This window comes from Phodopus roborovskii, unplaced genomic scaffold (assembly GCF_943737965.1).
Source record: "Phodopus roborovskii unplaced genomic scaffold, PHOROB, whole genome shotgun sequence".
Lineage (NCBI taxonomy): Eukaryota > Metazoa > Chordata > Mammalia > Rodentia > Cricetidae > Phodopus > Phodopus roborovskii.
In genome coordinates this window covers 9,827,044-9,841,145 of record NW_026126409.1, presented here as the reverse complement: position 1 = coordinate 9,841,145, position 14,102 = coordinate 9,827,044, and the positions used below count along the sequence as shown (strand labels likewise).

Below are 14,102 nucleotides of genomic sequence, written 5' to 3'. Positions count from 1 at the left end.
TGTAACAAAAGCTTTGCGGTTCTTCACATTGGTCCTTAATGTAGAGGTGCAATTCTTCTCTTCATTATGTAATCTCATCTGCTACAAATGAATGCTGGCTATTCACACCATTGTTCACACCAACACGTCAGAAGATGACAGACTAGACAGTGTGGACAAAACAGCCATAGGCATTGGAGTGTTTGCAAATATGCTAGGCTTTTGTCTTCCCTTCTGAGAAGCAGCAAAACAGAAATAAAAGTTCACGGCAACGAAGGAAAAGCCCCACCACCCAACACATCATTAGACCCCTGCTACCCAGACAGCTCTGCCCTAACAGTAGCCAGCTGTCTTCCCTTAGCCACCATTTCCACCTCTGAAAAATATGAAGACAATTTAAAGCTGAGAATGTGTTCAGGATTTCCTGGAAAACCTTGGGAAATCTTTGACCACTCACCGGTGTGCACAGACGTTACTAAGGTGAAGTCCGCATTTTTCTTCAGTGGATAACCCATCCATCAACCAGGAGAAAATCAGAAAGCTGCCCTGGCCAGGAGGCTGCGCCACAAGCCTGGACTTCTCCAGCATATAAGTGGAAATTTTGGCTGGTTAGGAAAAGAGAAGGGGCTCTGTTAAATGGCATTTTAGTTCAATTTCCATAAATTTACATGTTAATTAATTACAAGCCCTGCAACAAGGCTTCTTTTCCAACACATTGAAACAAATGCAAAGAGACTTCACTTTCTATAGTAGCTTAGGTCTGCAGAGATGCTACACCAAAGGTACCAAGAGTTCAGAGTCCACAGCTCCTGCTGCCACAGTCAATATGGTCAAAAGCTCATGTGACATGGATATGGTTAAATTTGAGGAGCCACTATTGGCCCATGCTATCAGTGAAGTTCATATTTTATATGAGGGGTTACTCTCTGTCCAACAGTCCTGTCCTTTTAGAGAAACCTGTCACAGGCTGAAGGATCCACCCTTGTGCTATCACACACGCACGCACACACAGAGGCACACACATTTATTAGAAAGGCTTTATAGGCGTGGTCCTGCTAGCCCAACAGTGGCTGTCTACCAATGGAAGGTCCAGAAATCCAGTAGTTGTTCAGTGCAACAGGGATATCAACCAAACAAGGCCTGTCTCAGCTGGTCTTCAGTATACACCAGAATCTCAAAGAAGTAGGCTGTAACACAGTGAGGGGATGGACTTGCTAGCAAGAGCAAGCAGGCAGAACGTGAGATTACTCCTTTTGTGGCTGCCAGCAGAAGGTGTGACCCAGATTAAAGGCTGAACTTCCCACCTCACATGATTTACTCAAGAAAAATTCCTCACAAATATACACAGCCACTTGGGTTTTAGTTAATTCCAGACTTGGTCAAGTTGACAACCAAGAATAGCCACCATACCCTCAGTATGCAGTGGTGTGTGTGTGTGTGTGTGTGTATGTTTTTGCATGTGTGTGTATGTGTGAGTGAGTGTGAATGTGTATGTGTGTGTTTGCATGTGTGTATGTGTGCATATGTGTGAGTATTGTATGTGTGAGTGTTTGTATATGTGTGAGTATGTGTATATGTGTGAGTGTGTATGTGTGAGTGTGTATGTGTGTGAATGTGTGTGTGTTGTATGTGTGAGTGTGTGTATATTATAAGTGTGTGTGTGTGGTCATGCATGCACATATTCATGGCTATTTAATCAGGGAGAAATTTGATGTAGAAATCTTATAGTTTTCATTCATTTTTCTTTTTCAACAAAAATATCTGGCCAATTTTCTGCTTTAAAAGTCTGAAATAAGTTGTTACAGTAGCTCTCCTCACAGGTCCTGCTCACTGCTTTCTGTGTCAGGTGGCAGGTGAGAAGTGAAGGGAGGCTGAGAGGTCTGGGTGCCCCTGACCTTGGACCCCGGCTGATGCACACACACTTCTCCTGGCAAGGACACCAGCTTCAACTGAAGCAGTGTTCGGTACTGATCAAACGCCAAGTCACGAGTGACTGAAAACCCTTCATCTAAATTCCTAAGTAGAGTAATTATTAATCACGCTAGTTAGCACATCTCCAGTTGTGAATAAAATTGCTTGGGTTTAACCAGCACTTTGAAGGAACATCTACAAGCAAACTCAAGCACAGGCTGACACAATCCCAGACAGAGAAGATGCTGCCATATCTTGTGTACAGCTCTCTGAGGTTAGGGAGGTGTGGGGCTTGGGTTGGAGAGGTTCCAGTAATTTCTGCAGCCAGGCCCATTTGAAAGAGCTCCTTTCAGTAGACAGTCCAATCTCAACACTCGTGTGCTTCCAAACAGTTTTTAAGTTAGAAACATCCTTGATCAGAAATGCAGGCGTCACTCTCCACAGCTCTCTGGCCATCTACATATGAATATATTTCTCAAGAAGTTTGAATCCAGGAATGCATGCTGTTTGCTTGTACCCAATTCCACAGGTGACTGCAGTGTTTCACAGAGCCAGGCCATTTGTTCATTACTAAAGGAAGTAGAAGGAGTGACTTACTCTCCTTCAGGCTAAAAGTTAGGACAAATTGCCTTCAGAGCCTCATCACCTCCCACCTTGAGCAGACACTTATAGCAGACTATGGGCACAGAGAGAAGACAGCCTTTCGCACATGCCTTCTTCTTAGTTCACCACCCAAGCAAGCTCATGCTGGGGTGAGGGACCATCTACCCATGAGCCATCTTTCATAGGGATTTAAGAGGAGGAGCTGTCTGTGATGCAATCCCAGGAATTCTGCTTCTGAACCTGGCATGGTCACTTTGCACACCCCTTTAAACTGTAATTTTGTCTATCTGTAATATGAGGGGGGGAAAAACAGAATGTTTCAGGGTCCTTCTGGAGTCCCAGAAGGTGCCACTAAATATATCTACTGCATTTCAGACACAAGGAACCTTTTGTACTTGGCCTCTTCAAAGTGATGTTGCAGCCTTTGTACTTTACGCCCTTCTTCCTTATCTACAAAGCCCAGACTGCTTACAGCTCTTGACATGAGATAGGATTGATGATAGCACTCTATTGAAAGCATGTCCAATGAGGGTTGCAATGCTAAGGAAGCTGGTGATATGATGATGATGATGATGATGATGATGATGATGATGATAATGATGTTTCATCTCTTAACACCTTTCTCATTCATTAAAAAAAATCAGGATTTGAAAGCAAAGTTCTGGGAGCAGCTGCTCACATGTGTTCTCTCTCTCTCTCTTTTTTAAACTCTGAATGTCTACATTACCCAAGAAGGCCAGACAACCATGGGACATCCACTAGAGGACTTTCCCACTGTGAGTGGACTGTGGTTTCAACTGAAGCTGATCTGATGTTTTTCAGTCCATCAAAAATGTAGAGAGCCAAAATACTTTCCCATTCTATGTTGGGATGCTGGGTCCTATATCATTTAGCAGCAACCCAGTATCTGCATCTGGGGAAGGGGTAGTATTCATATTGGCATGAAGATGAAAGAAAAGAGCACTGTGTTGGTGTGTCTATGGCCTGAAACACTAAGAGTTTGCAATGATGATTGTCACCACAATACAGAAGAGGACCTGTCCACAGCTGAAAGGAAATCAGGGCCCATGCTAGGCTGGGGTGTCTCTGTATGGCTCTGTAAAGCATCCAATATTAATTTTCCTCAGTAGTGGAGGTATTTGTTCTTCAACTGAAAACTATTTTGGACAGTGAAAGCCTTTCTTCATTCCCTGCAGGAGGCTGAATTGTCTCCCACAAAAGATTCTCCAAAACCCTCCCCTCAAGAGCTGTGTGTGGGGCTCCACTTAGAAACAGCATCTATACAGAGACTCTCATGTTGCTCTGAGGTCTGACTGAAGTAGGCTGGGTGCTGATGTGATGAGACGATGCCTGACAATGGCATGTGTCAGTGGAGGGAGGGGTGTGGTGAGAAGACACCTGACCATGTTACATGTCAGTGGAAGCAAAGCTGGGTGATAGGTGTATGTGTCCAAAACAGAACAGAAGGGATGAGTTCAGAAGTCGGGTAGACCAGTAGGTTCTACCCCAGAGATGGCAAGAACACAGGTCTGCAGATACCCACATCCAGACTTTGAGAGTTCAGAAGGTCAGTCAGTCCATTCCTAGAAAATGTCACACTGCCAATCAAGTATTTGGGATATATGACAGTTTCATTAGAACTGAAACCTTCCTTCCAGAAGGGGCCCAGGCAGTAAACAAATGTCACCTGTCGTAGAAGGCCAAAATTTAAGATACCCAAGATCCCCTCCCGAGATGAAAAGAAACAGCAAACAATTGATAGAGGGGATACTGACAGGGGGGTACAGAGAGGGGATTTTCAGAGCAGTGGAGTTGCCTTGCCTGCAAGTTGTGCAAAACTTCAGGGTTGCAGCTGTGTGAGCTGTCACTCGTGTAAGGACTAGCTTTCAGGTGACCTAGCTGCCTTTGAGTCATTCCTGCTCCTTGTAAGGAGCCACTCATCCAAAGCCCTGTTACTGACCCCAGTAAAAATTGTGGATTCTCTTTCTGGGGTGAGTAGACTCTGTGTGTGTGTGTGTGTGTGTGTGTGTGTGTGTGTGTGTGTGTGTGTGCGCGTGCATGGAATCTCTTCAGAAGTCACACACAACAGTTTGTTACAGCAGCTCTCATATACCACATTCTGAAACTATCTCAGGCTGTATGCCCACTTCTTTTATCTATACTAACATAAACTGGGAAACAAGATAAAGCTGCCAGGTCCTTTACTGAACTCAGAACACCAGACAAGCAATAAGCAGAGGTCTCATCTTCAGACTTAAGGTCTTCTCAGCACCAAGAAGTGTCTTCACAGCAATCTGGCCTTAGTGTCTTGACTGCACAACTGCTATTAATGCTCTGTTGTCCACTCCTTCACCACATCTCACTGACATGGTGAGAAAGCTCTCAGCACCCATAAGCCTCTATGATGTTCCTGTTACTAATAGGGACCAGATATTTACACTACACAACATCCTTTGTCCTCAAACCCCTGTCCATACAGCAAAGTGAGTCTTCACAGTGCTTCCCCTTAAGTCACTTCTGCCCAGTGTCAGCACAGTCACTCTGCCCACTCTCCAAAAACAAAGCACCGAAGCTTGACTTTCATGCTAAGCCCTTTCAGTACAATCATCCATTTCCTTCTTACAAACAGCAGAGGCGAGCTCAGAGGTGTAACTCTTCAGAGCACTCAGGCTCCCTAGGACCAGGGTAATGTCTCCATGCACCTGGAAATGCAATTTTAGAGCAGCACCGACTCTTTCTGTTTTGTTTCCAGTTAGTTAGCTTTATTTGTCTCAATTTTAAAGTCCTAGAAAAATAACCACCAAAGCATTCGACTAGATTAAAAAAAAAATAACAAAGCTGGAAGCTTTCAGAACTACAAGTGTAAATGATGATATCTGAGGGCTGTTAATTTAGAACAGAATGAGAAAGCAGTATGGAAGTGAAGAGAGGTGGATTTCTGCAGGATACTTTCCCAAGAGAGGAGGCAACCAAGTCACACACACAGCCCAGAGAGTGAACCAAGTCATACACAGAGCCCAGTGTCACTATCCCACACACACACCCCCCAGGGGCCAAGTCACACACAGAGCCCAGTGTCAACCATGTCACACACACAGCCCAGAGAGTGAACCAAGTCACACACAGAGCCCAGTGTCAACCATGTCACACACACAGCCCAGAGAGTGAACCAAGTCACACACAGAGCCCAGTGTCAACCAAGTCACACACACAGTCAAAAAGTCAGCTAACTTACACATGTAGCCTAGATTTCATTGCACTTGCTTAAATTTTCTTCCCTGAGGAATCAGATGTAGGAATGCACATGAGGGCACCACATCTATTCCCATGAGCCATCTCTCTGGGCACAGAGACGCCTGCTGGCTAAGTGCAAACTTACCTCCAGTTACATGTTTTCTCCTCTCACAGAACTGCAGTTCCCAATATTGTATGAGGCAGCTGGATACATTGTTGAGTGTGGTTTTGGCATGTCCAAAGGCTTCCAAGATGCACATGGCCTGCAGCACAAGAGAGAACTTGATTGGACTACTCACAAAGATGCTGGAACATTTTGTGATCTGGAAGGCTCTCTGGAGGCCAGTATGTACACATGCACGTGCACACACACACACACACACACACACACACACACACACACACACACACACACACACAATACAGGGGGGAGGGGGCTGGTGCTGTTTTACCATTCACGGAGTCCTCATCTTAGACCCTTTGTTTATGACATTATTTCTGAGATCATTAACACAAATTTTTAACAAATGTTTTGAGTTCATTTTTTAAGTCTTTTTGGCATTTGATATATTCAGGCGCAAACTAATTTGTGACACATTCTGCATGATTAACTATTATAAAGCAAAGCTTTGATCCCAATTACAAATCAAAAATGCTAAACATGATAATGAATGTGTTTAACCATCTGGTTTTGAAGCTTGGATTTCTGAAGACACATTGAATCTTTACAAGATCCTATGGTTTGGGCCTGAAAATTAATATAACACAAAGTAGATTAAGGGCAGAACCACCCCAAATAATTGATGATCAGTAGACTCTCATTTTTCTTTAAAATTTACATTGAATAGATAACTATGCATATGTCAAAATTGTTACTGTAATTCCTTCTCACTGCACAAATGTACTATAAAATAATTATTCAAAAAAGTTGCAAAAGGTTGAGTTTAAAAATATTTAAGCTTTGGTGCATTTCTGTGTTGTATTTGACAATAAAGTAATTATTACATTATTCTACAAGAAAGAGTATCACAGGTAATGGAGAATGTGTTCCAAGACAGGAATTGTAGACATGTACATGCTTTGAGTAGGTCCCTCCCCATCTCAGGTCTAAGGTCAAAGGTCCTTCAACCCCCAACCCCATTCTCCTCCAACACAGAAATTACTTCTCCTCAGAGCTTTGCAGTGTTGTGTGTATAAGGCACTCAGCTTCATACCTGCCATAGAGCAGACACACAACAACTAATGATTTTATTTCCCTTAGTAGCTGTAGACCACTCGCATTCTAACACCAGGTACATGTGTAAATACATACACATGTATACATGTATGTACATGCGATGGTTTTCAACCTTCATTATCAAAGTCTCCACCTAACTATCAATGAAGCAGAATCACCAGCTGCCAGGATCATAGACTCCAAATGTCCCAGCTGGGATTTGAACCCAAGCATCTGGCTGCAGAGTCACACAATTATTAATCCCAATTAATCCCAATTATTAATACTGTTAACTTCATCCAACTAGTATTGGATCAGCAATAAAGATATGTGAGGTGCGGCATTAATATAAAGATGAAACCATCTAAGAATGGGAGAACTGTAAAGTCTTAACTGGCATTTTCAATGCACACACTGCTATATACTTCCAGATGGGAATGCCAAGCTGGAAACAGACAGCTGTGTTCCCTCTTTATTAGCTAGTCAGCCAATAGGTGGCACCAAATCACTGCATGTAGAGGAATGCAGAGGAAACCCTTAACTGCTGTTATCTGGCTGTCTCCCAAATACACAGGAAAGAAGCTCCTACTTGCATCCTCGATATTTATTGATTAAATTGCAATGGCCTGATTTTTCCCACTTACACTGTGCTATAAATTTCAATAGTTAAAGAGACATGTGCTACAAAAGTAGCTAATTACATTGAATTTCCTAGAAATAAGGGTCGGTGAGTTCCTTAATGAATATCTTCACACCCATCAATCAAACTGAGCCTCTGAAAAGGTACTTTTCAGTAAGGCATATTTAAATGATTGCAACAGGACTGAATGAACCTAAAACTCATTTGAGATGGAATAGGTGAGAAGTCCCACACAATTTCTCTCAAAGACATGGCTTTTCTGTTCCAAGAAACAATCCAACGACACAGAGAAGCCCTGCTTCTGATCTTCATGATTCAGATACAGGGTTAGAAACAAAATGTTGTTGGTGGGATTTAGTTGTTCCCAGGCTGAGGAGAAGGAAGCAGCATCTCTGGGGATGAGACTTCACCTTCCCCTGGGCAAGTGGGACACAGAAAACACCCTGGGAGGCATCTCACAGGACACAGTTACAGTGCAAGACTGTGTGGCCTCAGAAGAGAAGAGTATGACCTGGAGACCCCAGCAAGCTCAGTTTTGGACCTCAGCACCCACCTGCCCTGGCACCTTTCACACCCAGCTGTACCTTTGTCTTCATTGCTTCTGCGTGATCCCTGGAACACTGTGCACCGGGACGGTGAACTTAGAGGCCCCAGACCTCTCAGAACTGCCCCCTGTTCTTCAGAGCTGAATGTGGCTTTGACAAGTCTGTTTGTCACTGGTATCAGTTACAGGCAGTTTCTTCATCACCCTATGCATGACTCTCACTGAAGACGCCCAATAGCAAGCTATCACTTTCATCTCTACAGCTTCCTTCCACTTGCAGTCTACTAACTGAATAAAACCTTCACTGACCTTTCCTCTCACACAACAGTCTCTTTAAGATATCAGATCCTCCCCGAGTGGGAGGTGTGTTTGTCTTGTGTTAGACCCTGGATTTTTGCAGCGTTCTGGGTGTTGGCATGTGAGAGGTCCTCCACTGAGAGGCTCGCATTCTCTCAGGACAGCTCTCTGGCCCTTCTGAAGTCATCTGCGAGCTTCCCCTCACTTTCAACCTCACTGATAAATATCTCTGAGCACCAAGGATGCTCTATCTATCATTCTCTCACACAGGGTGCAGTGGCCCCTCTCTCCAGCCTACTGCATTGCACAGTTGTTCTGTGACATTATGTGGATTTCTAGTCAGTTCACAAATTCATTTGACACTTTCATGAATCCATGTGTTCCCCGGACGCTTTTTCAGAAGCAACCTGCACTGTTGCTTCGTGAACTTAGACAGTGATATTCATATGGCTGACATTTAAAGTGGGGAATCCCACAGTTAATATGGAATTTAAACATACCACGGGGAATGAGAAAAACACACAAATGAATTAGAAGGCATTTGTCTTGGAATCTGTGCGGAACTGATGGTTCTGACTCCCCAGTAACCGCAGATCTGACAGAGTGACACTTAAGTTACTCACAGGAATTAGAAAGTAGTCACTTAAACTGAACAGCAAAATCAATTTACATAAAGTGATCAGAATGCATTTTAGAAATTACAGCGCCTGTTCCCTCACCAGCAATCATTTTAATAGATGATTATTTTAGCCTGTAATTTAGAGGGGAGACTATTGTTCTCTGTCATTTCAATTAAGTCAATAGATTCTGTTATTTCCATTAGTTAACCTGCATTTATCTTATAACCATGTTGATTTATTCATGTTCTCACTTGGGAGTATCAACAGCTGGCATACTAGCATATTTAAGTAAAAACTATGGGCTTGCTAGGTTTCCCAAGTTGACTTCAACTGCTAGACCAGAGTTGTGGAGTGGATTGACAAGTTGCTGAAGAGGGTTCCAGCTTAATAAATAGCTATAGATGAAAATCATCCATGTTTACTGTGGTCACTAATTGTTAAAATACTGAAGCTTTATTGTTAGCTCCCAGCATCACTTCTCAGACAATCCTCAACAGAAGTATGAGCCCAGGCTTTTGTGAGCAATTACAAAGATTCTTTTTTTTTTAATCTATAATTTTAACTATGGTTTGACCATGAGGATGCATTCTTGCATTTGCAAGTGACATTGTTCTTGGCACAATCCATACACTCACATAGTCACCAACCCAGAAGCCACTTACATGCTTGAACCTGGAGTCAAACATGGTTCGGCTGGAGCTGGCTCTGCCCGTCAGGTGCCTCATGATCTGCTTGCTGGCCTGTGTCTTTCCTGACCCTCTTTCTCCACTGTGAGAAAACAAGGGGAACACAAATTCACTGTCTTAGAAGATGGAGAAAAAGAAAGAACCAGAGGTAATTCTCAGACCCAGAGATGGTAGGAGCATAACACAGAGTTTCAGGGAGTTAATGCTATAGCTCTACTCTTCAATCTGATGGGTTTGACCCAAGTCAGCATGTGCACTGTTTTGTTCACAATTGTGCGTTGGATGTCATATCCCTAGAGGACCACCCAACACCTGTCTTCCAGTGGCTAAAGGGAATGTCACTGTCTAATTGATTAATTAAAGGGAATTTTCCACATCACCAGAGGAACTAGGATACAAGTTGTATTCTAAGAGATTCATATAAAGTCCCTCACAGAACTGGGAAGGGACAAGTCCCCCAGACCTCAGGTAAAGTGGGGGAGGACAGCTAATGGAGAGAGAAGTAGGAGAAAATGAGAGGGAGGAGAGGAAAGCATGTGCAACCAGGAGGATTGAGCCTGGTTAGGAATGGAAAATAGGAAAGAGAGAGAGAGAGAGAGACAGAGAGAGAGACAGAGAGAGAGAACATAAAAGAGGGAGCCAATATTGGTTTGAAGATAAAGTTGAACACAAAGAAAGGTCGAGGGAACTACAAGACTGCTCCCAACTAACAATCTCAGCTTCCGTGGAAAGGCTACCATAAATGCCCTTCCCGGAGAGTGAGATCAACAACTAACTTCTCCATGGAGTCCTCAACTAATGCCTGTTGAAAACAGGAGCAAACACCCATACATAAACACTGAGTCAAACTAGAACCCAGAAGCAGATGGAGAGGACAAGACCATGCGGTAGAAGTACATAGAGACAGCTTACCTGAACAAGGAGGAGCTAAGGGCCACTAGACTGATAGCTGGGAAGCCAGCATGGGACTGACTCGGACCCCCCTGAATATGGGTCTCAGCCAGAAGGTCTGAGCAGTCTAAGAAACCTCAGACAGTGGAGCCAGGATGTATCCCTGGTGCACAAAAGGACTTTGCAAACATATCCCCCATGGAGGGATAACTGCCTTATTCTAGAGATAGGAGAGAAGCCCTAGTCCCTACTTCACAGGACCTGTCAGATCTACATGACCCCAATTGGATGGCATTCCCATACATATGGTATTGTGGTGGGGGGTTGGGAGGGGAGGGTGTTTAGAGTGCATGGGAGAGGGCAGAGAGGGCAAAAGGGAGGGAAGGAGGGAGGGAGGGAGAGAGAGGGAAATGGGATCGACATGTAAAAATAATAAATTAAAAAAAAAAAACGCTTTGACTCCAAAATTTAAGTTGAAGAACAAGTTACTGGGGAAAAGGATTTCTATTTTTGTTTCCACAGAAAATGAAAAGATGTGGATTCCTTCCAGACTAATGTGGTTTGATCGCACCAGACCGCCTGAAACAGAGTACAAGCTGATCCTACATTCCAAACAGCTGGACAAAACAGCCCTACAGACTACAGCTAGGATATCTGAATCTTCTTCGAATCCGCCAAGACAGTGCCCCTTACCAGCAGGAAGTAGTTTGGAAAGAACGACGCCCAAATTCCCAAATATTGTGTATAAATGTTTGTTTTCATTTAATTGGACTTTGTTATATAAAATAAAATAAAATAAATTATATTGACTATTCTAAAAAAAAAGGGAATTTTCTAGAAAAAAAATGTTAAAATTTTAGTAATTGAACTCTCCACTTAAGAATGCCTCCGCCCTTTTCTCAACTCATGTTCCCTGATGCATGTGAGCTACTGAGACAAAAACAAGTCTACAACTTTAAGATGTGACATTAAAATAAAGTAAAAAAAAAAAACTAATTTGGTGCTAATGTATAGACCATCTATTTTAGAGATATTCAGCTTTTTTCCTTTTAATTAAAAATAGATTTTTTTCCCCATGTAATATATCCTGGTTACAGTTCTCCCTCCCTCTACTCCCCCCAATTCCTCTTTATCTCCTTCTCCACTCCATACAGATCCACCCCTCTTCTGTCTCTCATCTAAAAAAGAAAAGGATTCTAAGGGACAATAATAAAATAAGATTAAAAAACAAAACAAAATAAAACAAAACGCCTAACACTTTGGGACTGGGCAAAACAAACACATAAAAGAAAGAAAAAGTTCAAGGGAAGGTATAAGAAACAGAGACCCACTCATTCAATGCTCAGGAATCCCACAATAACACTACATACATGTAGAGGATCTGATGTAGAGCCATGCAGGTCCTATACGTATTGCTCAGTCCCTCTGAAATCCTATGAGCCTTGATGTTGATTTAGAGGATCTTATTTCCTTGATGTCCTCCATCCCCACCTCACCCCCACCCCTCACCCCAAACCTCACTCCCAGGATCTTACTCTCTTTCTTCTCCCTTTCCTGCAGGATTCCCCAAGCTCTGCAGAGATATTGAACTTTTGATGACTAAAATATGGGCTACCAGCTATCTGTGCTACTTTTGTGGTACAAGAGAAACACAGCCAGTGAGTGCTAGTAGCTTCAGCTGGGCTCTTTATGGTCAACGAATGCAGGGATAGAAAAGCTGACACCTTCTCCCTTGTCACCCTGGTCCATATGGAGGCCAAGTCATGCTGCACAGCTTTAAAAGAAGGGCAGAGTGACTATGTCACTTCCAAGTTTCATCAGATGAGATCCAGTCTTACTTATAAGGACTTGGGATGCTGCTGTTGAACTCAAAGAAATGAGTGATGTTTTCCCCCTCAAAATATGAGACATTATTTGCCTTAAAATAAGGCAAACATTAGTGGGGAAGGTTAGTGAGGAATTCGGGTGGGACAGTGTTACCATGAGCAAATGAATGTAGAATCTGGAGTGAACCAAATTCAGGCAGGTCTACCCATGGGGCTCCTACAGGGAATTGCAAGCTCCCTCTCAGAAAAGCCCCAAAGCCATCTCTTCACCCCGCAAGAGGCTACTACATGTGCTCATTGGAAAGACCGACTGCAGACACAGTGAGTGGGGAATGGAACATGGCCCAGTCCTGGAATCGCCATGGAATGACAGGCTGACTCACCTGATGATGATGTTCTGTGGCCTTCGCTCCTGGAACAGCCTGTGGAAGGCCCGCTCTGCACAGGAGAAGAGATGGGGCGGGAGTGAGGGGCTGCGCTGGCCTGTGGGGCTTAAGTACAGCTGGGACACCTGCGGACAGCAAACCAAAGATGAAAGAACATCTACTCTGTCCTGCATATCACTCAGCTGAAGAGGAAATGTTGAAACTGAAACGTGTTGCTGGGTCTACCCAGGGTGTCTGGAGAACATCTGTACAATCGTCCTTCTCTCAGCTCAATACTGACAACAAAGAACAGCACCTCACAAAATTCCACTCTAATAGCTATCATTAAATAAACTTGAACTGTGGCATCTCATATAAAGAATTTCCCCAATATTTGGTGCCAGCACTCCAAATTCATTGGGATTGTGAGCATAGGAATTTATTTAACAATTCTCAGAGAAGTAGCAATGTAATTGCCTTAATTTCAGTGACTGGTGGCCTGTGGCTGCCACTGGGACTCACTACTAGTATTTTTAGTGCTCTGGTTTCTGGGAACTTTTGTTTTCTTCTAAGTAATAGGAACTAAGTGAAAAGTAGGTAACAAGAACAGTTCAGAGTCATGAAGAAATGCTAGGCACCTCACAGAACAGCACAAAAGAACACAGCTCTTGTACTTATGATATTGCTGTGATGCTATTCATGTCTAGCTCCTGGATCTGTGTGGTGGTTTCAAAGGGGACATTACTACTTAGAAATGAGTTGATCATCACAGGCATAAGGTGATGTGTGTGTGTGTATGTGTATATATATATATATATATATGTATATATATATATATCACTACAACAGTCATTATAGAAATATGATTTAACAGCAAAAGACAGAAATAGTGCCAAACCTTTCCCCATAACCCACCAATAGCCATCCATGAACTAAACATAAGTCAATAGCCATCCATAAACTAGACATAAGTCAATAGTCATCCATGAACTAAACACCAGTCAATAGGCATCCATGAACTAAATAGTCAATAGTCATCCATAAACTAAACACCAGTCAATAGTCATCCATAAACTAAACACAGGTCAATAATCATCCATAAACTAAACACAGATCAAAAGTCATCCATGAACTAAATACAGGTCAATAGTCATCCATGAACTAAACACCAGTCAATAGCCATCCATAAACTAAACACAGAACAAAAGTCATCCATGAACTAAATAATACCAAATCAGTCAAGGATGCATGGAAATATACTGTATCATTTAATTTATTCTGTTTGGTAAG

The 14,102-nt window shown here is 42.9% G+C and overlaps 1 protein-coding gene across 1 annotated transcript in view; it reads right to left on the bottom strand.

Annotated features, from left to right (window-relative positions):
* Nucleotides 1–14,102, bottom strand: part of Myo16 (myosin XVI) — a 335,766-nt gene that overhangs the window by 200,125 nt on the left and 121,539 nt on the right. Inside the window, exons 13-16 of the mRNA XM_051181974.1 lie at nucleotides 12,831–12,958; nucleotides 9,707–9,812; nucleotides 5,873–5,990; nucleotides 437–584 (exon numbers count right to left, since the gene is read on the bottom strand). Coding sequence (XP_051037931.1) covers nucleotides 437–584; nucleotides 5,873–5,990; nucleotides 9,707–9,812; nucleotides 12,831–12,958 — 500 coding nt within the window. The remainder of the gene's footprint in view (nucleotides 1–436; nucleotides 585–5,872; nucleotides 5,991–9,706; nucleotides 9,813–12,830; nucleotides 12,959–14,102) is intronic.